The sequence below is a fragment of the Protomyctophum bolini genome, assembly GCF_963924005.1.
Source record: "Protomyctophum bolini genome assembly, chromosome: 1".
Taxonomy (NCBI): Eukaryota; Metazoa; Chordata; class Actinopteri; order Myctophiformes; family Myctophidae; genus Protomyctophum; species Protomyctophum bolini.
Genome location: NC_137862.1, coordinates 14,286,505 through 14,313,970, shown reverse-complemented (window position 1 = coordinate 14,313,970; position 27,466 = coordinate 14,286,505). Strand labels below are relative to the sequence as shown.

Sequence of the window (27,466 nt, the reverse complement as noted above, 5' to 3'; positions counted from 1 at the left end):
ATTTGGTCAAGCGGGTCGACATGGTGCATATAATTAGTAGCAAAGTCCTTTGAGCAACTCAGGTCAACACAGACCCCTAATTAACATACAACGGAATTAGACTCCTAGCTACTCCTGAGGAGACCGACACCCCTCTGTAGCAGCTGCTCACCAAGAGGTCTACTGTATGTAAATTTACACAATTGACATAGGCCTTGCAACACTGTATAATTATGGGATCCAAATATTCTTCATATTCCCCCCTTGATCATCAAAAGATGATCATCTAAAAATATGGAACCATAATTATCTTACACCCCCCTTGACCCTTAGCTTAGACAATACATTCAAGAAACCAAAAAATAACAGCCTTACAGTACAGAATTCCCCCAACATGGTTTCAAACAGACATCCATACGTATATGAATAATGGAAAATGATTAGTACAGGTAACTGACATTAAACAATACATATTGCCGCTTTCAACTCCCTTTTACAAGAGCACTTTTTGATACGTAATAACCTACGTGGTTTACGACTAAACTCTGCTGTCCAATGTTAAATACACAATGCCAGCTAAACCACTCTCGGATTTACGTCTGACCAACATCACACACTGGTGATCCAAGTAGATACACATTCCACGCCAGAGTCTAACAATAATATCACATATCTCTCATATCTATAGGAAAATTCCTCATTGATTCATAATTAGGCTAAATGACTCAACTTATCTAATTATACGACAAACACATACCAACATGAGGCCTATTATAATTCATGCTGAAAACAAACGAGACGCACAATTTGTTAAACAGAGAGAAGAAAGTCCATCTTTTCTCTGTACGAACAAAGGAAACTTCTTCTCTGTATGCTGCTCATTCTAGTTTACCTCGAACTGTTCGCTTAGCTGCACGGACCAAAGTTCAAGAGTCTGTTCACTGCTGTTGTCCGCTGTCCTCGTCATCATCATCCTCATTCCTCTCCCCCCTCCCAACTCTGTACACAACAGAGATGGGACGAAAAGAAAAGTAACACCGTCATCACAGACCCCTGTCTGTGAAGGCCCTCAGCTTGTAGGTCAGTCGGCCACTGCTGCTCCGCGCTGCGTCTCACCGATCCCCGCCCGCAACCGCTGTCCCCGCGCCGACGTGATGAATGACCAAGGCCTCCGTGTGGCTGTCGCCGCTCCATCGACCTCTCCGCAGCCCACCCGTGACACCCGTCCGGTGGCTCGTCATCGGTCCCCGTTGCACAACACTCCTCACGGTGGTCGTCGCCAACATCCCCGCTGCGAAATGGACAAAATCACGGTCGGGCCGGGTCCGCTGGAGCTCCTTCGTCGCCGCTCACAAAAACTCCCCTCCACCGAATTAGACGAAAAAAAAGCCGCTGGTACTGTTTCATCTGACGTGATAAACACACCAACACGACCGGTTTCTGGCACCATCTGATGTATATAATATACCATACAGAGGAGAAATGTACACGCAGCAGACGAAGAGAAGTTCCCAAGATGTTTATTCAAACGGAGTACAGCATACAGCAACAGCATAGACTCACGCCGGCCAGGCAGCAGAGTGCCTGGCTCACGTCTCCCACAAGGCTCGCGCCTCGACTGACTGACTGACTAAAATGATAGCATCGTAGCCCACTTTTAAACATTCCACATTTGGTCAAGCGGGTCGACATGGTGCATATAATTAGTAGCAAAGTCCTTTGAGCAACTCAGGTCAACACAGACCCCTAATTAACATACAACGGAATTAGACTCCTAGCTACTCCTGAGGAGACCGACACCCCTCTGTAGCAGCTGCTCACCAAGAGGTCTACTGTATGTAAATTTACACAATTGACATAGGCCTTGCAACACTGTATAATTATGGGATCCAAATATTCTTCAGTCTTAATGGCTGTTGGTAGGTCGTTCCACATTTTGGTGGCATACAGTAGGAGCGAAATTAATTTAGTCCCTTGTTTGAGCCAAATCTTGCACATGGTTTGTTGAACTCCCTCTGGTGTTGTGGGTGTGGACTTATTTAGACAGGTACTGTACATGGGTATCTTGGTGCTGTAGTGAATCTTGTGGACCAGACCCATTGCAAGATACTGTACTCTGTTAGGGTCTTCAAGGTGTTTTTGTTGAGATCCTGTCCAGCAATCTTGTTCTTTGGCTGACTTTTTTGACTTTGGTGAACAACTTGCCTCCAGGATGGAACCTATGTAGTATGTAGGTAATTTCGTCTTTTCGTGTGATAATATATATTGTCACCCAATGTTTACCAAATGTTTACTAAATCAATTGTAGTGGGGTAAAAGCACAACAATTGCCTCTGACATCGAGTAGAACTAAAAGTAATGAATGAAACTGGAAATACTCCAGTAAAGTAGTAAACACTTTCCACCTCTGCTGTTAACTGACTGACTTTGCACCACATGTGTGCCGGTGCTGCTACGTCAATTTGTTTGTTACGTGGGCACCTGCTTCTTCTAGAGTAGCTCTAATGAACACTCCTCTAACACCAGACATGCATCACAAGTTACTCCCCATCTAAAAACACACCACACAAAGACACCACTCAGTTACTCTATATAGAGCAATGAGAGCATGGAACAGTCTACCAAGATACAAAACTAATTATATTCATTTTTCTTATAAGAGACCTATTTCATTTTGCTTGGACCCCAGGAAGAGTAGCTGCTACCAGAGTAGTAGCTAATGGGGATCCGGATAAACACTAAACATTAAGCAGAGAGAGAAAGAAAGGAGCTACAGAGAAGCAGAGGGAGCCAGCTATATGCGTTTGAGACACAACAGGCGTTGCTAAGCTTTACCATCAACAGGTGCAACAATACTTTGTCAATTTGTGTTGACATCTGTGGATGTTGCATTTGAGCTAAGAGGATGCAGTCTGACTAGGGATGGAGCTCGAAACCCGATATCCGAAAAAACCTGATAAGCTTATTGAGTACCTGGCATCAATAAGCTTATTGAGTTTCTGTTTAGATGTATGGGCTGTCAAGGCCACTCAGTATAACTTCCAGGTATGATGATGATGTCACGTGCATACCCTCTATTGAGTACCTGGTATCAATAAGCTTATTGAGTACCTGGTATAAATTATCTTTGGCCTTATCGAGCCTGTTATCGAGCATAGCATGTTTAAATAATCATGACAAGAGGCGATCGATCAAGAAATAAATCTAAACACTAAACACCCATGCTGGCACAAACATGTCGGTCTAAAAGTTTATTGATAACTGCCAACCAGCGCTGCCCGGGTAAACAAAGTTACGCTTTTAAAGTGATGGTACACACATTAACCAGTTAACAGTTTCTTCAATATTACTCCAAATGTAAAAAGGTCAATTGCCTCCTGTCTGTTCGGAAAGTACTGTATTTGAAGGTCCTAGTAAAAGATAGTGGTTCTGTTCAGTTATTGTTGTCTCCCGTCTTTCCACAAAATAATAGAAAATGCTTGATAAGAACCCAGCTCAATAAGCCAGATCGATTAGGTGCTCGTTATCAACAAAAAATAACGAGCTCCATTCCCAAGTCTGACACCCAACACTTACAGGACAGGTAGACATGGACTTGACAGAGACAAGATAGAGCAAGGCATCTGGACTAAATTATAGAGAAATAATAGAGACGGTCACATGTTTCTCTGTCAACTGTGCAAGGAAATCAGCAGGGTCAATCACCCTTTGGTAGGATGGACTAGTGATCCGTTAATTGGTTTCGTCTGGAGGGTTTACAATAGAGCTGGTAAAGCAGGCAGAGTAGAGAGCGAACCTATTATACTTCTTTCCATTGAGGCCCGAGGCGATGGTTGCATCCAAACTCTTCAGCACAAAACCACTGCATGCCAGAGAATAATCCAGATGTAGCCAGACACATTACTTTGCATTGATGTGGAGAAGCTTAGGCCAACTTATAATGATGCCTGCCAATGTGTGGCAGTTTGCCAACTTCAAGGATGCTGATTCAAGTGAGCAGGAACACTTACTGATGAATAGATATTTAAACAGTTGTCTTAACAGAACAAATCAGTACTTAGTAAATTAAATATTGACTTGGTGTGTGACGTGTGTTATACAGTTAGGAGGTTGATTGAGAGGACACAGTTTTTAGTTGCCTGATAAATTTTTTGACACTGTACACCTGATCATTTCACATACTTTGTAGAATCAAAAATCAAGTGCCGGAACACAATGTGTAACTTCCGTTGAATTTATTTCCTGTTTTTCGACCCGTCACAAAATGTTTTTCATGCCCGGATAATGTAAACAGCTCTGCGCTGCATCTCTTTAACATCCTTGCCCAGTGTACAAACATGAAACAACAGGAAAGGCGTAGGTTAACCGCATACCTTGTATTCTACATACATTGAAAAGCCTATGGTGAAAAGCAATGGAAAATTGTTGAGGGAAACCATTTAACTTGTAGATTTGTATGACTACAAACTTTTGCATACTATTAATACGTTCTTTGTGGGGAGCACAGGAATGCAACCCTGCTGGACAGTGGTGTATAGCAGTTTTAGTTTTTAGTAGTGTAACTTTTTCAAGGGATGCTTTGATTTATAGAAGCTAAGAAAAAAAGACAGGATAATGCATATTATGCATAACAGAATCATACAAAACGAAAATGGTTTTAATTCTAGTCTTAGTTTTGTGCCGCATGTGCGCTGGCTGGGACCAACACGCTCTCACTGTTTGGAGTGACGGAGTTCATGTTATGAAGTGTAGTGAACTGCTGTCTATTGTTTTCCTCAAGTAGGCTACAGTATACCAACAACAGGCTATTACATTACATTAGGTATCATACATAGCAGTGTGACCTTAGGAATGCAGTCTCACGGGCACCTGCATGCGTGTGCTCGTGCTCTAAACACTGGTGGAATGGCGTGGTACTGCATTAAGTTACGTCTACACCCCTGCTGCTGGGAAACACTAACGCCCTAGTAGAGTTTTGTCCTCCATAGACCATTTTCACATGGCGGCCATCTTGCCATTAAGTTAATGAAATGCCACACCATTGTCACCATGCTTTTCAATGCAAAAGGTACAGTATATGATGCTAACTCCTAGAGCTAATCATCTTGTATGCAATTATAAGCAAATGTTTACAATTATTGCCAATGTGGGTAACTGACTTACATATCAATAATGCATGCAGCCAGTGAATCAACATTGAAATGTATGCTTTGCCAATTAATCCACAGCCAGTGACGTTCAGGCAATTAATATTTGTTTGGCGCATCCTTACAAAATTCAGATGGTCAAGCAAGTAGGTGAACAGAAAGTTGTCAAGCTTTTATAATAAGCAAAACAGAGACAGGGCTCTGCTGTGGACTCTGGAATGCACTCATTTGGTCTAATCTGAATTATTTTCTCAGTGGTGTCAGTAAAATGCTTAATTTGCCCTTTCCTACCCTTATGCATCAAGGAATCTGTATTACTTTGTTTTCCCCGTCTCGAATTTTAACGATTTAAAGTATAGACAGTGTGCAGGAGTCTCTTAATTTGTTTAGTATGCCTTCAGGCTGGCCGAGTAGCTCCCACACATCTGTCTCTCTTTGTAGGTATGTTAAGAACATCGTTTTTATTAGGTTCACATCAAGTGAATTAGATGTGATAGATTCATTTTCAACAGTGACTCAACTTCCAGTTCTCGATTCCTTCCATCAGAACAGAACAGAGATTAGATCACAGATAAGTTTGAAGTCAGATGACTTGGAAACATTTATAACGCTGTCTGATGCAAAAATATATATTTATTCAGCTGTATTTATTCAAGTATACTGCACATTACTTGCTGTGAAAAGCCCTGTTTTTCTGTTTTCTTTTCCCACAGATGTTGTGTGGTTGTACAGCTTTTACACGTACCACTTTTGAGTCCAGATGCACTGTAAAGTCGTTAACCCTGGATGGGAGTTCGATTCAATACACAAACAACATGTACAAAACGTTTGAACTTCTGACTGATTCTGACACTCTGTTACTTTATCTCACTCAGTTACCAGAACAATACATTCAAGTAAAAACTGCTGTATACATGAATAACATTTCTAGGCTTAGGCTAGCTGATAGTAAAAATGCACACATGCAAAGTATGCAGAAACCCATAATGTATTGCACAGGTTGAACTCAATCACTTGTGTTAGGCACAGAGACTAGAGACATTGTAAATTATGAATCGATTTTGAATCGTTCATAACAGGAATCACGATTCTAATTCGAATCGATCTTTTTTGACACCCCCATAGACTGTAAAAAAATATGGACAAAGCGTTCTCCGGGTCTGATATGGACGTAAGATGAAGCCTGTCAGTCCTTGAATTGTAAATCTTTCCAGATCCGTTTGGGCCCAGCTGGCCATTGGCTGGCCCAGACAACGAGGCGCGACTTCCCCCCTTCTTCTTCGTTGGTTTTTAATTTGACTCGAGTGGGGGGTGGATCCCGATCATAGACTGTAACAGTAGCCACGCCCCTCAGAACATACTTGACTTTATGGTATTTTTTTTAAATAAATGTGACCATAATTTTCCAAAAAGAATATTATGACATGAGAAATGAGACTTTAAACTAGTGACTGGAAGCAGAAAGTATTCATGACCATGTTTATTAAGGTAATACAGTCTAGGTGAAGTTGGGCCCAAATACATAGACCTCTATGGAGCTATGGGGTTTTTTGGGCCCAATGTCAGCGCCACAACAAGCCATTATATGAACTTTCAGGAAGTCCCGATTTCTTTAGTGGCTTCACAAAATATCTGTCTGACTGCCCCCCTGCTCTCAGATAGATTTACAGCCCGGGCTGCTGGCAGGCAACGATAGGCTGCAAATGCTGCCTGACAGCATGTTGCAGGTTCGAATCCTGAACGCATATCTCTATCTTTCATTTCTACTGTCCTATAAATATAGGCATAACATCCCCTGTTACCAAAACAATTCTTACAAGAAAAAGATACTGTGATTTCCTTCACTCAGTGTCATTGAATTCACCATTAACTATTCACCTCAACAATTGTGATGTTGTATCACTGTAATCCTTGGCCATCAAAACATACTATGTAGTATGTAGTATGGCGCTAAATACATACATTTTCGACAAAATGTCCAGGGCCTCAAACCACTACCAAATTCCATGCTTTTATATTGACTTCATGAATTACTTTGAAATTGTAAATCCTGTTGTGTCAACTGAACCTCAGCTAAATCAGCATATGCCTGTCTAAAGAAGGTACATTTGGATTGAGTGATGGGGTTGAAGCTAGGCTAATGGACAGAGTGCATATTTACATAAGCAATAATGATACAGCAGCCACTACTGGAGCTGTTCTGTGTAAAGTGTGCTCAAATTTACGACAAGGGATGTGTGTGTGTGTGTGTGTGTGTGTGTGTGTGTGTGTGTGTGTGTGTGTGTGTGTGTGTGTGTGTGTGTGTGTGTGTGTGTGTGTGTGTGTGTGTGTGTGTGTGTGTGTGTGTGTGTGTGTGTGCGTGTGCGTGTGCGTGCGTGCGTGCGTGTGCGCGTGTACGTGCGTGTGTGCGTGCATCTGTGTGCATGCCCGCCAACCAAATGCAATGTAAGGTGAATCTGAGAATTGAGAGCTTCATGGTGAAATGTTCTTGTTAGCGGAAAATATGCTTATTCAAGTCCCTGGTGGTCCCTTTCTGTTTTAGCAAGGCAATCAATTTGAGACCTAGCAAGTCATTGGCTCATGGATTCCCAATGTGTGATGCAGAAATAGAAATGTTGCTTAATGACAATCACAATATGCCTTGCCAATAATATAGATCATTATTTTAGATAATCTGTCTCCATCTCCTTTCCCCTCTCTGTCTCTGCTTTCTTCCTTCTCCCTCTCTGCTTTCTCTCCAGACCGCTGTTCCTCCAGGGACTCACAGTGCTTGACATTAATCCAAGTCCTCTTCTGCCATATTATTCCCCCTTCTTTTTCTCTCCTGCAGTGTCGGCCAGTGACTGTGACTCCGGGGAGAACGCTGAGTTGACCTATCACACGCTGAGTCCAGACTTCACCATCTCGCCACACGGGACGATTTTCCCCGCGTGCGCTCTGGACTATGAAAGGCCCAACCACCTCTATGAATTTGTGGTCATGGCTGTGGACAAAGGGGAGGTCCCTCGCACGGGCACTGCCACAGTGCGGATACGCATGGCCAACGTCAATGACGAGGCGCCAGAGTTCTCCCAGCATGTGTGAGTAGAATATTTGCTTCCATGATATCTTTTTTCTTAGCGGTCATCCTTCACTAGTTTGAGATTTCTCAATATTGATTTAGTGCAGAATGAAAACAAGGTCAAAAGATTTGAGGTAGCAGATACTGTAGCTATGCACTAGACTGAGCATACATCGATCGGATAAACGCTGTAAATACTACAGGATAATTTACTGCTACCATGGTAAGTGTTAAATGGTGCATTTATAAAGCCCCTTTGCGCTTTACAATGATTGTGCGTTACATTTACTCATTCGCAGTTCGCACACATATTCACACACCGATGGCGGAGGAAACCATGCAAGGCACCAACCTGCACATCAGGAGCAAAATAGGGGTTCAGTGTCTTGCACAAGGACACGTCAACACTAACACAGGGTGAGCCCAGGATCGAACTGGGAACCTTCCTGGGGGAACAAGTCACATTTCCTGGTCTAGGAGTGGGAGTGAACTACAGTGCAGTGGGGCGTCGCTCGAAACATGGTGATGTCAGATTTCTCTGCTTTTCTCTACCAGGGAGGGTGGCAGGGGCGGTTGCTCAGATCGGTAAACCAAAATTATACCATGCGCTACCCGCCCCTCTAGACCAATACGAACGCTGGCTGGGCCAGGCTAAGTCCAATGGTTCGAGAGACAACTACATTGTTTTACCGTTCATCCCAGTGGTGTGATATGTCCTGTTGCACGTCGACGAATGGTACATGGTGCATTTATATAGCGCCTTTATCCAAGGCGCTTTACATAGATTGTGCATTACATTCACCCATACACACACATGGTGGCAAGAAACCATGCACGGCACCAACCAGCACATCAGGAGTAATTAGGCGTTCAGTGTCTCGCTCAAGGACACTTCGACACTAACTCTGGGGGAGCCCGGGTTCGAACTGGCAACCTTGTGGTTGCCATCCAGCCACTCTACCCCTAAGCCACTGCCGACACGAATGGTGTCTACTGTACATGTGTCTACTCGCAACCGTTTAATTGCAGGGAGTTGCATGTTGACCCATTGGTGTGGTTTGGGCTTAAGGGCTCCGGCTAATTGATGGTAGACATCGAGGTAGAACATAGCCTGTGAGTTTGGCCTATCTTCATCTTCCTGCTCCTGCAGAAACCATAGAAGAGTGCATCAGAAGAAACATGGCTGCTCCTCTTCTTGACCACACCATAAATTCACCTAATTTACTTCCCTATGAGTCATCTCCTCAGTTCCCTCCGTGTCTAGTGTCTAGTGTCTATTGTCTTCCCTATGAGTCATCTCCTCAGTTCCCTCCGTGTCTAGTGTCTAGTGTCTAGTGTCTAGTGTCTATTGTCTTCCCTATGAGTCATCTCCTCAGTTCCCTCGTGTCTAGTGTCTAGTGTCTTCCCTATATGAGTCATCTCCTCAGTTCCCTCCGTGCCAGGAAGGTGTAAGGGCAGACATCTTAATTGGAAATTACTGACGCTGCCATCATTACTGGAAGAAAGAAAGTCCCTGGCGTGGGAATGTTCACAGGTTTCTCAATTAGTCAGAACAATTTCTATGACTATGACAGGCTCATAAGCAACCACATACTGTACACTGCTTGCTTAAATGCCAGTGGACAGGGTTTTTCTGAAATAAAGTGAACGATTGTCACTAGATGGGGAGGAGAGAGAGAGAAAGAGAGAGAGAAAGAGAGCATAGTTGCAGTTGCACTAGCAGCAGCTCTCAGTTCAATTCTCTTCGTCTTTCACACAAACACGCACGCATGCACGCAGGCATGCAGGCACGCACACACGCATGCACGCACGCACGCACGCATTCACGCACGCACACACACACACACACACACACACACACACACACACACACACACACACACAGGCATGCACAGGCATGCACAGACTCTCACCTTCACACACTCATGCCTGCCTCATCTTAACACCTGACCCCCCTGGGTCTTAAAACCATATTCAAAACACCGTTTTTTCCTGACCTTGCATTAGTGTGTGTGTGTGTGTGTGTGTGTGTGTGTGTGTGTGTGTGTGTGTGTGTGTGTGTGTGTGTGTGTGTGTGTGTGTGTGTGTGTGTGTGTGTGTGTGAGTGAGTGAGAGTGAATGTGTGAGTGAATGTGTGTGTGTGCGCGCGTGCGTGCGAGAGAAAGAATTGGATAAGGGGAGAGAGAGACTGCGGAGGCAGAGAGAGAGTGAGAAAGTAAGAGAAAAGGCGAGTTTGCATGTTTTCACCGTTTCTCCTCCAGTGCCACTGTGGGCCGGCCCCTGTATTTTTTAATTGGTTTATTTTCTGGCAGAGAGCAAAACAGATTGGTGAGGCAGGGTCAACAGCCACAGTGTGTGTGTGTGTGTGTGTGTGTGTGTGTGTGTGTGTGTGTGTGTGTGTGTGTGGGGTGTGTGGTGTGTGTGTGTGTGTGTGTGTGTGTGTGTGTGTGTGTGTGTGTGTGTGTGTGCGCGTGTGCGCGCGTGTGTGTTGAGAGATTAGGGACCTCTCAATGAAGCACATTGTACATGTATGGACATGCTGTAAGAAATGATGTTCTTACATTTTGAGTCTGGTTTGCTGTGTGTGTGTGTGTGTGTGTGTGTGTGTGTGTGTGTGTGTGCGTGCGTGCATCTTGGGTTTTATTGATTTCACTGTCAACATCAGTCAGTGTTTCTCGTGCCTCAACCCAGTGGAGCTCGACTGAGGCTGCTACGGAAAACAATACTAGATAGACTACAATAAATCACACGTGCGTGCTCGTGCATGCACACGCACACAAACACATGTAACACACACAGTATACAGGCATGAGCTCCTAGCACTGTCATGTCTCCACTGCTATGAATGGGTCGGTAAAATAAGGCTTTTAAGATAAAGTTTATTTCTTTCCCTTTGCAGAGAGAGAGAGAGAGAGAGAGAGAGGGAGAGGGAGAGGGAGAGAGAGAGAGAGAGTGTGTCTGTGTTTATTGAATGCATGCAAGCAGAGAAAGTTTGAAAGTAGAAGTTCATTGAGTTTCGGAGGCACGGTGGAGTTTCGGTAGTGCTGTCGCCTCACAGCTAGAAGGTCCTGGGTTCGATTCCCGCTGGGGACGCTGTGGGCGCTGGGGGCGTGTTCCCTCCTCAGCGTCATCAGTGCCCATACCTGAGGTGGGGTTGGCGAAAGTGCCTTTCTGTGTGGAGTTTGCATGTTCTCCAGTGTCCCCTAGGGTAGGTACCCTCACAAAAACATGCAGTAATCCTGTTCTCTAAAACTACCTCCCCCTGGCCAGGAAAGGAACTGGTCGGAATAATGTGTTCCTTCCACGCGCTACGTCCGGCCAGAGAAATCCCCCCCTGTCAGGTGAAAAGAAGCAGCTTGGACTCCGCATGCATAGAAGGAGGCATGAGGTTAGTCCGCTGCCCTCCCAGGTTGGCAGAGGAAGTGTAGCGCCCAGGATTACATTAGATAATTGGCACTGGGTGAAAAAACTGTGTTGCAAAAATCATGAAATAGAAATTGAATTTAAAAAAGTTAATTGAGTTTCAACAGATTTTCTTCTTTCATTTTCTTTCAAATTGTATCTTTGTATCAAACTGTGGACTGCTTATGCCAGTGGACAAGGCTTTTCTGAAAAGGCCCAAGAAATTGCCGATGCAAAATTTGATGCTTGTATCACAAAGTGAACGATTGTCAGTAGATGGGGGAGGGAGAGAGAGAGAGAGAGAGAGAGAGCATAGTTGCAGTGGGACTATAGCCAGCAGCTCTCAGTTCAATTATTTTCGTCTTTCACACGCACGCATGTACGCACGCACACTTTAACGCATAATGCACACAAAACAATGTTTGTGATTCCAGTGACGTGACTCTGGACGATGATGCCACGTCAGTCAGGTCCTGCTAGATAGGATAATTCATAAGCCAGAACCTTATTGATTATGAATTCTCAATCACTTCAGAATACAATGGAATATAATTGATTCTCGATCCCCATCGCTAGTCCTTATGTGGGTAACAAGAACACTCGGCGGATTTACCCTTTTTGCCGACTTCTCAAGACAAGTCGGCAAACCGTGGAGAATATTCGGCAGACTCTTAAGAAGATTCGCCGCGCGACGACGCTTCTTCAGATTCTGCCGAATATTCTCCACGTTTCGGGGCACTTTCAGCAGCTGTAGCTGCAAGTTTCTGAATGTTAGCTACTGTGCTCAGGCTCACTGCTGGCTGCCTGCTGTAGCCAGGGGGGTGGAGCTGGGTGGACCGCAGTGTTTGTTTACAATAAAGTTTCAATAGTTGTACTGTAATGTACAATACTTTAAAACAGTTGTCATGTTGCACACAATCAATTTGGTCATAGCAGCCGCTGAGCCGCCTGTAGCCTCTCCTCTCCAAGCAGCAGCCCACAGTGCCTGCACCGTGAGACCGCAGTGAGAACGCTATAGCATTGCAAGAAGCTAAGGCTTAGCTGCTAAGCTAACACAACACCAGCCATGGTGGTGGTGATGTTAGCTTAGCGTAGCGTAGCTTGCTGCTGCTTGGCTGTTCAACTTCACTTCATCTCTGTCTATATTTTTTTCTTATTGTTACCCTGACACCGGAGCTGCAAAAACAGACAGATCTACAAGCTCTACAATCTCAACTATCAAACTCCAGCTAGTCCCACTCCTCTGAACTCCAGGCTGCATGAACAGTGCTCGAGCGCTCAGCGCAGCAATAGCTTTGCTTTGCGCTTGCGTTGCGTTAGTCAAAACTAAAAGCGAGTGACAGTGAGACGAGCATGTCGACCGTAGCAATGAATGGAGACCTATTTGGAATGATTAAATCCATTATTGGCCTGGAGAAAGTTACAGCCGCTCCGCCTCCTCCTCCTCCCTGGCACGGTACAATTAGCCATGTGCTATATGACGTTTTGTTTACCCTGCGACAGGGACTGAGAGAAGGAAACAATGTCTTAAATAATAAAATAAAACATTAAATACCATGTTTGGGTTTATTCAACTAAGGTACTGTTACATGCTTTTGCATGCTTTTATTGATCTGCTGTCTGATCAGCGTGCATGATCATCATGCAGTAGCTAGATGCGCGCTCCAGTGCCGAGATTTCTTCCCGTTTCGGCGACTCTTCGTCACTTTCCGTCCGAGTTCTCAGACAGAACTCGGACCGGAAAGTGACGAAGAGTCGGCGAAAGGGGAAGAAATCTCGGCAAAGATGAAGAAGAGTCGGCGACCCGAGTTCTCCAGTATTCCTTATGTGCACCCGTCACAGCCAGACAGACCCACAGACAGACTCCGCCCGCTGCAACTTTCAGTTTAGTATATAATATACTCCACTAAGAACACATGCGATAAGATTCATCCCCAGAGGAAATTGCAGGTATCATAGCGACAGCAGCAATATATTTCAACTTCACTGTTATTTAATGCGAGCACACACACACACACACATGCACGCACACGCACACACACACGTGCACACACACACACACGCACACACACACACACACATGCACGCACGCACGCACACAAGCTTGCTTAAATGAGCTTGCAAGCTATATTGCATTTCAATCCCTGTGACAGATATACAAAATTATGCATTTTATCAATGAAAATGTCTGTGAATCAAATTAACTATAATTTCTCAGGCAGAGAATCTGACCTATTTGTAACGTGTGTGTGTGTGTGTGTGTGTGTGTGTGTGTGTGTGTGTGTGTGTGTGTGTGTGTGTGTGTGTGTGTGTGTGTGTGTGTGTGTGTGTGTGTGTGTGTGTGTGTATGCGTGTGTGTGTGTGTGTGTGTGTGTGTGTGTGTGTGTGCGCACGTGTGTGTGTGTGTGTGTGCACGTGTGTATGGACAACACAAAGGAATGCAGAAATGAGGACAAATTATAAGAAACCACTGCAAGATTGGTATTCATTTGGCATTGTGAATAGCGCTACTCAACCCGCGGCTCGGGGGCCGCATGCGGCCCGTGCAACATGTCCGCGCGGCCCACCGGCCCGTCATGGTGTCATACCAATACAAAATATGTTTGTTCTGCTTTCAGTGAAGAAAAGTCATTTCTAGCGTTTGTAACCACGCGCTACTGAGCTGTTTGTTCTTCCTGCTAACAAAAAGTGGCTGTGTTGTTGTTGTCGATTTACAAGTCCACAAGCACTGCTGCAGCATGTATCCACGACGCGTTGTGCAGTTGTATATCGGCTCGCGTTCGGTAAACAACACCGTCATGAGGAAGTGCAAACAAGTTACAGGCTTGTTTCGGATCTGTGAAAGTGCAATGGGAATTATCAAGTAAAAACAGCACAACGCTTTCATTGACGAGACCCATGCATGCATGCATGACTGTCGGAGGAGTGGCGAAAATGCAGACTCAAGTGTCACATTAAGTAAGAAATGTCTTACTCTCTCCCTCTCCTTCTATCTCTCCCCCTTCCCATCTCTCTCCCTCTGCTTCTATCTCTCCCTCTTCCCATCTCTCTCCCTCTCCTTCTATCTCTCCCCCTTCCCATCTCTCTCCCTCTCCTTCTATCTCTCCCCCTTCCCATCTCTCTCCCTCTCCTTCTATCTCTCCCCCTTCCCATCTCTCTCCCTCTCCTTCTATCTCTCCCCCTTCCCATCTCTCTCCCTCTCCTTCTATCTCTCCCCTTCCCATCTCTCTCCCTCTCCTTCTATCTCTCCCCCTTCCCATCTCTCTCCCTCTCCTTCTATCTCTCCCCCTTCCCATCTCTCTCCCTCTCCTTCTATCTCTCCCCCTTCCCATCTCTCTCCCTCTCCTTCTATCTCTCCCCCTTCCCATCTCTCTCCCTCTCCTTCTATCTCTCCCCCTTCCCATCTCTCTCCCTCTCCTTCTATCTCTCCCCCTTCCCATCTCTCTCCCTCTCCTTCTATCTCTCCCCCTTCCCATCTCTCTCCCTCTCCTTCTATCTCTCCCCCTTCCCATCTCTCTCCCTCTCCTTCTATCTCTCCCCCTTCCCATCTCTCTCCCTCTCCTTCTATCTCTCCCCCTTCCCATCTCTCTCCCTCTCCTTCTATCTCTCCCCCTTCCCATCTCTCTCCCTCTCCTTCTATCTCTCCCCCTTCCCATCTCTCTCCCTCTCCTTCTATCTCTCCCCCTTCCCATCTCTCTCCCTCTCCTTCTATCTCTCCCCCTTCCCATCTCTCTCCCTCTCCTTCTATCTCTCCCCCTTCCCATCTCTCTCCCTCTCCTTCTATCTCTCCCCCTTCCCATCTCTCTCCCTCTCCTTCTATCTCTCCCCCTTCCCATCTCTCTCCCTCTCCTTCTATCTCTCCCCCTTCCCATCTCTCTCCCTCTCCTTCTATCTCTCCCCCTTCCCATCTCTCTCCCTCTCCTTCTATCTCTCCCCCTTCCCATCTCTCTCCCTCTCCTTCTATCTCTCCCCCTTCCCATCTCTCTCCCTCTCCTTCTATCTCTCCCCCTTCCCATCTCTCTCCCTCTCCTTCTATCTCTCCCCTTCCCATCTCTCTCCCTCTCCTTCTATCTCTCCCCCTTCCCATCTCTCTCCCTCTCCTTCTATCTCTCCCCCTTCCCATCTCTCTCCCTCTCCTTCTATCTCTCCCCCTTCCCATCTCTCTCCCTCTCCTTCTATCTCTCCCCCTTCCCATCTCTCTCCCTCTCCTTCTATCTCTCCCCCTTCCCATCTCTCTCCCTCTCCTTCTATCTCTCCCCCTTCCCATCTCTCTCCCTCTCCTTCTATCTCTCCCCCTTCCCATCTCTCTCCCTCTCCTTCTATCTCTCCCCCTTCCCATCTCTCTCCCTCTCCTTCTATCTCTCCCCTTCCCATCTCTCTCCCTCTCCTTCTATCTCTCCCCCTTCCCATCTCTCTCCCTCTCCTTCTATCTCTCCCCCTTCCCATCTCTCTCCCTCTCCTTCTATCTCTCCCCCTTCCCATCTCTCTCCCTCTCCTTCTATCTCTCCCCTTCCCATCTCTCTCCCTCTCCTTCTATCTCTCCCCCTTCCCATCTCTCTCCCTCTCCTTCTATCTCTCCCCCTTCCCATCTCTCTCCCTCTCCTTCTATCTCTCCCCCTTCCCATCTCTCTCCCTCTCCTTCTATCTCTCCCCCTTCCCATCTCTCTCCCTCTCCTTCTATCTCTCCCCTTCCCATCTCTCTCCCTCTCCTTCTATCTCTCCCCCTTCCCATCTCTCTCCCTCTCCTTCTATCTCTCCCCCTTCCCATCTCTCTCCCTCTCCTTCTATCTCTCCCCCTTCCCATCTCTCTCCCTCTCCTTCTATCTCTCCCCCTTCCCATCTCTCTCCCTCTCCTTCTATCTCTCCCCCTTCCCATCTCTCTCCCTCTCCTTCTATCTCTCCCCCTTCCCATCTCTCTCCCTCTCCTTCTATCTCTCCCCCTTCCCATCTCTCTCCCTCTCCTTCTATCTCTCCCCCTTCCCATCTCTCTCCCTCTCCTTCTATCTCTCCCCCTTCCCATCTCTCTCCCTCTCCTTCTATCTCTCCCCCTTCCCATCTCTCTCCCTCTCCTTCTATCTCTCCCCCTTCCCATCTCTCTCCCTCTCCTTCTATCTCTCCCCCTTCCCATCTCTCTCCCTCTCCTTCTATCTCTCCCCCTTCCCATCTCTCTCCCTCTCCTTCTATCTCTCCCCCTTCCCATCTCTCTCCCTCTCCTTCTATCTCTCCCCCTTCCCATCTCTCTCCCTCTCCTTCTATCTCTCCCCCTTCCCATCTCTCTCCCTCTCCTTCTATCTCTCCCCCTTCCCATCTCTCTCTCTCTCCCTCTCCTTATATCTCTCCCCCTTGGCCCCTTCCCTCTCTCTCTCTCTCTCTCTCTCTCTCTCTCTCTCTCTCTCTCTCTCTCTCTCTCTCTCTCTCTCTCTCTCTCTCTCTCGTCACGTAGTTGTGGTTTACTGTTTACCGTTCCCGATGTATGTCGTCTCTCTCCTGCCTCCTCTTTAACAGATGTCGCCCAAATCAAACCTGATTTATGAAACTATTCGTTTTAATTTGTAGGCAGTAATTAGTGAAGAAAAGTGTGACTGAATGTCACTGGAAGATATAATATCTTCCAGTGAATATCATGAATATCTTAGATATTCATGATTCTCTGTTGTGTTTGTCAGCCGCTACGTTTACATGGACAGTTAAATCCCCCTTTCATTCAGAATAAAAGTTAAATCCTATTAAAAGTTGTCATGTAAACACCTACAAAAACTTAAATCGGAATGAAAATGGCCAATCTGATTTAAACTTAGATCTGATGTAACTGACCGGTTTATTCCATTTTAAAATCCTATTGAAACAATTGTGGACTCATGTAAACACTCATTTGGATTTAAGTTCATTCTGGTCTTTCTGTGCATGCTTGTTTCCATGTAATTGGTATGGCTATATTATGCTCTTGTTTTGCGATTAAATATAAGAAACTAGACTTTAATTTCACATCTTTGAGAGCAACCTCTCATAGTCTACAGGATACATCAAATATAAAGTAATATGGCATAAAAGTGTTTATTATTATTATTATTATTATTTTGTTTTACCTGAAATGTAGTGGAGTAGAAGTAAAAGTATTGGAAATTGGAAATACTCAAGTAAAGTAGAAATACCTCAGTACTAAAGTAAATGTACTTATTTACTTTCCACCACTGGACGTAAACATATCCGCCCCGCCCCCTATCCAATCAGAAGCCTTCCCAGCCCCAAACCTGATGTGGAATGAAATAATGGGATTTAAAAGTATTGCAGGTAAACACTCATTCGGAATGACCATTTCCCATGTAAACACGCAGCAAAAAACTTTTCATTCTGAATGAAAAAGCCCTCATGTAACCGCAGCCACTGACTGAAGCCAATCAGCCAATGACTTTGCACTTATTACATTGTTGCACTGTTACTAATTCACATTTGGTGAATGAAGCCTGATTCTTGATTTGGAATCAAGTATGTCCAGAGAGCCTTATCATTATATCCAGAGAGCCTGAACCTATTAAGTAGGAAACATATGTTTGTTTCCAAAACTGTAATTTATAGGTATGTTATTATTTGTACCAGTCCATGAGACTGTGATATGGCTTATTCATTTCAGTAGTATTGGCCTCTCTGATATTTGATTTATTTGCAACAGTAGTCTGTTCATGTTCTCATCACATTTTGTGAATAAAAGCCTAATTTTGTAATTACATTTTATTAATAATCATTCCATGTCATGACAATATTTTTTTTCAATGCGGTTTGGCCTTTCCTAGATGGAAATGTAGTCCGTTTTCTGTGTGTTTCCTCAATTTTTAGACAACTCATAGAGTGTTAAAAAATCACGGACAAAAAAATCCAATATAGGGCCGACATTATTTGGACTTGCGGCCCTTGGACTTTTCGTATTTTGCTGAGTGGCCCCTACCTAAGTTGAGTAGCCCTGAGTGCTACAGTATGTGAAAAATCCTTATTTTCCTGTTTTCCTGTGTAGAATTCTCTCTGACATCATTGGTCTTCTCATACTGTACATGTAATGGCCATGACTGGAAAGTCTTATCAAGGCCCTACATAGTAGGGTCAGATCACACATCATCATCAGCCATTACACGAGAGTGTAATGGCGGTGCTCCATCTTCTCTGTAGGTGACCGATAAAATGGCCGCCATCCATCTAGGGAGCTGACCCTCTCCCATCAGGACTCTATCACCCCTGCCATCATCACCTACAGTACCTGTTACCACGGAAACCACCGTATAGGAGGCTGACTGCCTGGCTGTTACCCTTTGAGAGTGGCTTTGTGAAACCGAGGGCCCTTTTGCTGTTAGAGAGAGGAAACAAAGAGGTGGCACTTGCTATAGTATTGCGTGCGTGCGTGCGTGCGTGCGTGCGTGCGTGCGTGCGTTCGTTCGTTCGTTTGTGTGTAAGAGAGAGAGAGCAGTTGAGAGAATCTTGAAGCAGTGCGCACACTCAGGCTTTTTCACACGGGACACCAGTGATTATGTGTGGGCGTATACTGTGGGTGTATACTGTATCGTGGAGCATAAGGGTGATGAAGCGTGTGGAGATAACTGTCAGTCAATCTGAACCTCTCTCAATCTAGGCACCGGAATGATTTTTCCAATGATGGGGAAAGCGTGCTAACACTCCCTTGACCACACATAGGTGCAAATAACAGTGTCAGCATAATGGACGGGTAACGCTGGCACCAAAATACCATTTAGGGACAGTGCAAGCTGCTATACCCGTAACTTGCGGGTAGCGGCTGACTTGCGGGCAGCGTTGTGGGTAAAGGCAGGGAAGTATATAGAGCTTTAAGGCTATTACTCTCACTATATTCTGCTCTCTCAGCCAGACACTTTCCACACGGTTGCTGCCTTCAGGGATCCAGGGTAGTGAGGTTGTGGGGGGGGGGTGTGTGTTGTGTGATGATATTTTGTCTCTGATTCAGACAGATTTCTGGAACGTGTCACATTCGTAGTAAATGGTTCACATCCTCGTTCTCATTATAGGCTTGTCATATGGTGGCTTGCTGTCATCCTGTGCAAGAAACAGAGGTCGGGCATTTCTCTCAGCATCATTATACCACTTCCAGTCTTTCACAGCTGGCATCAACTGCTCAGACATTAGTCTGCCAGATTTGCAGATAAATACAGCATCCTGTTATAACTGACTTTTCAATATTATTGTTTTTGTGAGGCAACTTTGCTGGACTTTTCTGAAGCCAGCTTCAGGTAAACGCATTGTTCTGAAGCCAGCTTCAGGTAAACACAGGCAAGCAAGATGGATGGATTCTCAGCGACGTAATATTTCTCAGAACTCAACAGGAAATTGCTGCACTGAGCAATTCTTAGCAACACATCAACTACTGGCAATGATACAGTATCATACAGAGTACTCATAATCACTGTGATTGCTATCCCTTCCCTGTCCAATCTACAGTGCCTCTACCTGAATCTATAATGTTTAAATTGATGGTATTGATAATAGTTGATTCCTATTTCTTGAGCTCAAGAGGGATGCAGCCTGTCGGAGCAGAGCTGTGAATTTTTTCTGCTTTCTCCTTTTCATGACTTTCAGTGAATTCAAACTTTCCCACTATGTTTACATGTAGTATTTCTGTGCAAATCATTTCCCATAGTCTTTTTTTATTTTTAAATATACCTGTATATCTGTTTGGGGCTAGGTTTGAGACCAGCCAGAACAATTAACATGATGGAGAGATGATCAATATTGTATTTGTGCGAAGTGCTCCTCCTCGCCAGTGGGACTGAGTTATAGCGCCACCAGCAAAGCATCTATCTGCCAACGTAAGGAAACACAGACGGCACGAGGGTGTCAATGTGAGGGAAAGGAGGGAGTATAAGAGGACATCTGAATCATACCTGCCCTCTGTAGTCATGGACGATATGTCTGATCAATAACACTGGAACATTATCAGCTATGGTCACCCATGGTCACCCCCAAAATGACTTATTTTCTATCAATTACTCAGCCCAATTACTCAGCCCACCATCACCAAGGTTGTTCAACTGAGGAGGTAGAGGAGCCGTGTGTTTCAGGTCAACAGGAGAGTCTACACTACAGTGAGGACATATCACTACTGCCCCATTATATGGATTGCAGAATGCATTGGTTTCTGTGAGGAGAGAACTGAACCCACCAGAAAGGCGCGCTGCTTTTCCATTGGCTGTATTAAGCCCACCACACACCGTCTGCGACCGTGTGCGGCGCGGCGCGTTGCTGCGCGTTGCTGCGCGGCGCCGCCTGGAAAATAGAACTGTGTTCTATCGGCGCGGCGCGGCTCCGCGCGGCGGACGGAGCCGGTGTGCGTTAGGTTCATTGAAAATAATGGAGGCGGCTGTGCGCGCCGCGCGGCGCCGCGCGAGGGACGCAGCCGGTGTGTGTCGGGCTTTAGTCGCTTCATATCGATGGCATGATGCATCAGTTTGCAATGTCATACTTAGGCAAGAGGACACACACACGGCAGCATGCACGCACGTATGCACACATGCACGCCAACATGCACACACACACACACACACACACACACACACACACACACACACATTCACGTCAGCATGCACACACGCACAGTACTTGGAGGCCAGTCCGGAGCTGTGTGGAACTCCATGCTGTATTAGTTCAGTCAACTATGACGTCATACTAAAGAGACAACAAACACACAAATATATATGTTTATGTATTGTTAAATTGGTTAATACTGTAATGCATTTTCTTTAAATGATATTATGGGATAAGCCTTATTATAGACCACTGGAATAAGCATTTCAATTTTAAGTCCCACTGACCTCCATAGCCAAGTTGTTTGCCCTTCCATGCTGTTCCCATCTCGGCTTCACCAGCCGTGAACTCGTTCAAAAGTGTCGTTAGTTCCAACACGGCAGCTCAAATGAAATGGTCCATGACGGCACAGAGGGGCACAACATGTTTAAACCATCTTAGATTGGACCAAATGCACCAGCTGCCCCATGTAATATGATTCAAACAAATGAGATCGGTAGACCTTTCTGGTCATTTTATGGTCATGATTCACCAGGAGCTTAATTGGATGGCTTTATTCTGGACTTAAAATAATTGATCTCTATGGAAAGAAAGAATAGCCCCTTTTTTTAGCATGAATACTGTATTGTTTATATTCAGCAGTGATTGGACATTTATAGCCTATACTTACGTATATTTTCACCACCGTCTGTTTACCTCTCTGTTGCTAGGAAATGCTCGGGTAGGCTGTGGTCCGTCAGTGAAAAGGTTCCCCCTCATGTTTACGGCAATCTTAAAGACAGTGAAATTAAAAATACGTTTTTCACACTTTTAGACCATATCCGTGGTCATCATATGGTCATACAGTACCGAACAATGGATGCCAAAACAATGCCCTATTTTTATCAAAAGTCCATAAAATTCCATTTTAATTACTAGTTATGTGCACTGCTGTTCATATCTCTACTCTCTGTACCTCTCCTTGTTTCACACTTACTGCTGTTGCTGCTACGCCTATGACTGAAGTTCCTCATAGGGATACATGAAGAGTTATGCTATGCTATGTTATGTTGGCAACCACAACAAATGGACCCCAGAGGCTTCAGTATTTAACACTCAGCCAGCACTCTGTAATCTCTGTAGTAAGTTTACACCAGGAGAGGCACGGCTGTCTATCAGCTATGATGGATGCGGGCAATTATCTACTGATCTCCTTAAATCCCATGTGGAGACCCGGTGATCAATAGTCCCTTGGTGTGTGTGTGTGTGTGTGTGTGTGTGTGTGTGTGTGTGTGTGTGTGTGTGTGTGTTTGCGTGCATGCGTGCGTGCGTGTGCACGTGTGTGCGCATGTGTGTGTGTGTGTGTGTGTGTTCATGCGCATGTGTGTGTGTGTATGTGTGCTTGCGTGCATGTGTGCGTGCGTGTGCACGTGTGTGCGCATGTGTGCGTGTTCATGCGTGTGTGTGTGTGTGTGTGTGTGTGTGTGTGTGTGTGTGTGCGTGTGTGCACATGCAGGGAATGATTGTGGAGTGACCAGATCTGTATCTCTCTGTTCATGAACTCAGCATGACATAGATGTGGGATGGAGAGCCATGCAACCACATGTACATGCTTGTATTGTAGATAAGATTGTATAGTGCTTGTATGGTGCTTCTCACAGCAACAGTGTGACTATGTATGCGCGCACACACACACACACACACACACACACACACACACACACACACCTGACATTTACCTATGCCACCCATGCATAATTTCACACAGGATGTATTCTGGGCAGTGACATTTGCAGAATAGAGAACATACTCAGCCTAATTGATGTTTACTCTCCTAGAAATATGAATGAATATTCATTAAAAAAACACCCATTCAGTCTCCCAGTTCCATAGATTATCAAGGAAATGCTAATGCACATAATTCCAGTCTGCACATTCAAACTCTTGGAAATGCATAGAAAACGGTACAAAGCTGCACTTTTATTTCCCTCCATTAAAGTCGGAGTGCAAAAGCTACAGTATCTAATGCACCTGAGAGTGCTTTACTCGCATACACTTTGTTCTCTCGAATCTGTCCAACAGCACCTGACAACCGTATGTAGACTCCCACCATGTCTGGAAATGTTGTACCGATCCATTCACCGTGATAGATGTTGGATACTTGAAATGACACTATTCATTCTCAGAATGAACTGAGACTGGAATTGCTGTAGTTTGCCACATGATATTTACTGCTATTTGCCATTGTTGTAAAGTAACTACCGCTAAGTGCGGTAATCTACTTAAGTACTGTATTTAAGTATAATGTTGAGGTATTTGTACTACTGCCAAATATTGTACGTTTACTCCACTACAATCTTTTGAAAACTTTAGTTATTATAGTTACTTTGTAGACTTTGATTTTGATTAGAAAACTTACATTAACTATTTCAGCAATTTGAAAATAATGGATCTGAAAGCTCACAATATGTGTCATGATGCATTGTGAGCTTGTAGATTGAGCTTTTACACAATTTGTGAAATGGGATTTTTTTTTCTTTCTAAGAATAAATATAAATGCAATATTAGTACTTTTACTTTAATACTTAATATTGTACTTTTTCCACCACTGCTATTTTCACTACTTTTACCATCCTTCTGCTGTATGTATATCCCAGTTGATAATTCTCCCATTTATAATACTAGAGCGGTTCCCGGGGGGCAGTGCCCGGGGGAACCTGTGCAGCAGAGCACGGGCAGAGGCCTTGTGATGTCAGCGGTGGCCCGGGCAGAGGCCTTTTTGTGGCGGTTCTGGACAACCGACTCGACACTAGGCACTGCATTTCCTGTGGGGGTGTGGAACGTGTGTGTCGAATTTGAAGCAGGCTGGGCGAACGGTTCTCGAGTTACGTGGATTACAGACGGACAGACATACTGTACACACACACACACAGAGACTGCATTTATAGTTAAGATGCACATTCCATAGTCTATATACTTCCTTTTGCTGCAACATACATTCCCCCCCCTTCCCCATAGTAACCCATAGTAACCCAGGGAAGATGGGATTCCAACAGTCACAGGACTCGTCAATAGGGGCGGCTGCTGTTTGCTTGCACTTGTACTTGATATTGCATCACACCAGGCAGCAATACATGGCGGTAAGAACATAGTTATAAAATAATAGAGATGTCACCGAGAGGAAGCATTGAAGTGAAAAAGACATGGTGGCCAAAAGTAGTAATGCAGCTTCGAGCAGCACTATGGGCCATACACGAACGCTCACTATGCTCCATACTTGAACGTTATGTTCCATACGTGAACGCGAGCTATGCTATGAACTAGCAACTCAATGCAAGTGGATGAGAGGAGAAATAAGGTGACGTCTCTATAACTCTATGGGTAAGAATCCAACAAACAACACATTTGGAATTCCGGACTTTTACTTGTAACTTGTTGCTTTTACTTAAAAAAATGTGACTACCTTTTACACCACTGGTCATTTCCACTCCAAAGGCAATGCTAATAAGGCTATTGGAGAAAGTTGCCGCTGTCGAACCTACAGCTCCGGTCCCCCAGTGGCTCATTCATCTGAGAGATTTTAATCGTTGTAATTTGAAGTCATCGCTGCACAGATTATATCCGGATTTTACCTGCTTAAAACTAAATAATTCAATATCTAGAGCTCTGGGGTTGTGTTCTGGGTGCATAAAACACACCGCATTTATGAATATAACCAAGTCCCTCTCAGATCATTACACATTGCAGCGGGAGTTCGTCCTTGAATGTGGATTCTTGTGAGCTGATGTAAACCACAAAATGAAATGCAAGTACCGTTATTTATTATAGTTAGAATTTGGGCTGTATTTTAGGCAAACAAGCAGATCTGATTACCTCCTCCCAAATCAGCACATGGAAAAACATTGAGCAGCATGGAGCATTGGAGGTTGGAAGCGCTCGTTGGAAATCACTTGATGGCCCTGCCTGTTTCTAAATTGCACATAATGCAGGAGGAAAACTTAGCAGATGGAGAATAATTCAAGCTTTTCGTACAGTTTTTCAGTAAAAGGGCAGAACAAGGCTGAAAGAGCCTTCTGATTAGTCAGTCAGGGACCAATCAGAAGGCTGACAATGGGTCAATTAATATTTGTCAGATTAATGAACTCCCCAAACTAAAATCCTGGGCGTTACATTGGTGCCGTGACCCGGATGGGGTTTCCCCGTGGGAGGAGGTCAAAAAGGAGGTGAGTGTAGCAGAGTGGCTCAGAGCCTCTGCCTGATGGCCTCAAAAGTCTAATATCTCCCCCAGTCTAGAATGATATCCCTTTGGTCTAGTGGTTAAGATTTTGGACTTTCATGTGCGAGGCCCGAGTTTGAATCCCGGGCGTTACACATGTAGATCTGTTTGAGTACTTATGCGTTGGTACTCAAAGTAGATTTGCTTATTGCCGTCTTGAATGATTTTGCTGTTAACAATACAACATGAGTCTTGAGTCATGAGTATGAGAGTGAGTCTTCACACACACACACACACACACACACACACACACACACAGGCGTTGACGTAATGCTTGATTTTACACTTGGTTGCTGATGAAAATAGTCGCTCTACAAGCTTGTGAATGCAACCAAACCTCTTCTCCACTAGTCCCTCCCTAACTAGTCTAGTTTTTATTTAACGACATATTTTGTCTTAGTTTTAGCCATCATACAGTTTTTGTTTAGTTTTTATTTTGTTTTTGTCAGTGAAAAAAGGTAGTCGACAAACACTGTTCATCATAGACATAGAATAAATCAACACTAGTGTCAGCACATAAATCATAAGCTTTGATGATTTACGTGTACAGTATGAGTAGCAATAAAAATGTATATCGAACTGGATGAACGTTTATTCTTTCCTATACCCGAAATGTACTGGACTGGCCCGGGAGAGAACAAATGGTGTTGATTGATATTATGAGACAATAAAATCTGCTGAGCTGGGCGTGATGATAGTGTAGTTTAATAATGTGTTTGCACCTGACACATTTATGGACACACACAAGGGGAACACTTCACTGTCTACTGTTGCACATTTTGTTTTATGTGCTGATGATTTTAACAACTCTGTGCTAAAGATGATTTCTCCTCAGGGACCACAAGGTTGAAATGAATTTAAAGAATTGACAAAATCATTTTTACTGATGTGTCTCACTTGCACCATCACATTCTCCTTACAATATACAGCAGTGTTTCTCAAACTTTCAATGATTTGGTTGATGGTTACCCCAGGACCCCCTTAAGGAATCTGGGGCTCCCCGAACAATATACTTACTATCCTGTTGACTGTGTGTGTGTGTGTGTGTGTGTGTGTGTGTGTGTGTGTGTGTGTGTGTGTGTGTGTGTGTGTGTGTGTGTGTGTGTGTGTGTGTGTGTGTGTGTGTGTGTGTGTGTGTGTGTGTGTGTGTGTGTGTGTGTGTGTGTGTGTGTGTGTGTGTGTGTGTGTGTGTGTGTGTGTGTGCGTACGTACGTACGTGCACGACTGTACACTCACCATCATTATATGTTGACAGATACCGGACATTCGTCTCTGAGGATGCAGGCCCCAACACACTTGTTGCCACGGTGCTCGCCAAGGACCCTGATGGGGATGGAATCACGTATAAAATCACCATGGGAAACGAGGAGGGCAACTTCGTTATCGACAGTCAGAAAGGTTGGGCACACTTTACATTGAGACTGTAGGTTCCAATGTCTACCAGGTAGACAATGAATGAACCTATATCTGTCTAAATATCCCGTTATCTAAATCTGGGCATTGTGGTCGTCATTTCTCATGGTGGTGCTAGATCATTGTGGCTCTTTGCTTCACAGCTTCACACAGGCTATCTGTTCACTTCACGTAGCATGCACTCAGTTATCGTACCTAAATAAGCGGATAAGAACAGGAGCCGCAGGGCGCTGATAGCAGCAATCTATCTCTTCACTATATCACACTTCACTGGATTCTAGGCTATACGTTTTTTGTGTCTTGTGTCTTGTTCTGTTCTCTGCTATCCTTTGCCTCCTTAGCCTATAGAGCAAAGGCTCTAATTTGTATTGTTACATTACATATTTAAATGTACATCTTCGGCACTCAATGTTTTAGTTATTATTATTATTCAAAACATTTTCAATAAATAAATAAAAGCATTTTCATGAATTAAAAACCACATTTCAAAGAAATTCCATAAATTAGAAAACGTTGTGAAAATAGTGAATCCAGTGGGGGGGGGGGGGCAGCCGAAAAATCTGTTTTATAATTTTATAATATTTTATAATTTTTTTATAAAAAAAATTGCTTGGCCTTTCGTTCTTTAGCGATCCTAGACCGGGTTGCGCAACCACGCTACCGTCCACC

The 27,466-nt window shown here is 44.6% G+C and overlaps 1 protein-coding gene across 1 annotated transcript in view; it reads left to right on the top strand.

Annotated features, from left to right (window-relative positions):
* Positions 1-27,466, top strand: part of LOC308319426 (neural-cadherin) — a gene marked incomplete at both ends in the record, with an annotated part of 307,480 nt that overhangs the window by 105,275 nt on the left and 174,739 nt on the right. Inside the window, 2 exons of the mRNA XM_080769498.1 lie at positions 7,957-8,206; positions 26,640-26,782. Coding sequence (XP_080625624.1) covers positions 7,957-8,206; positions 26,640-26,782 — 393 coding nt within the window. The remainder of the gene's footprint in view (positions 1-7,956; positions 8,207-26,639; positions 26,783-27,466) is intronic.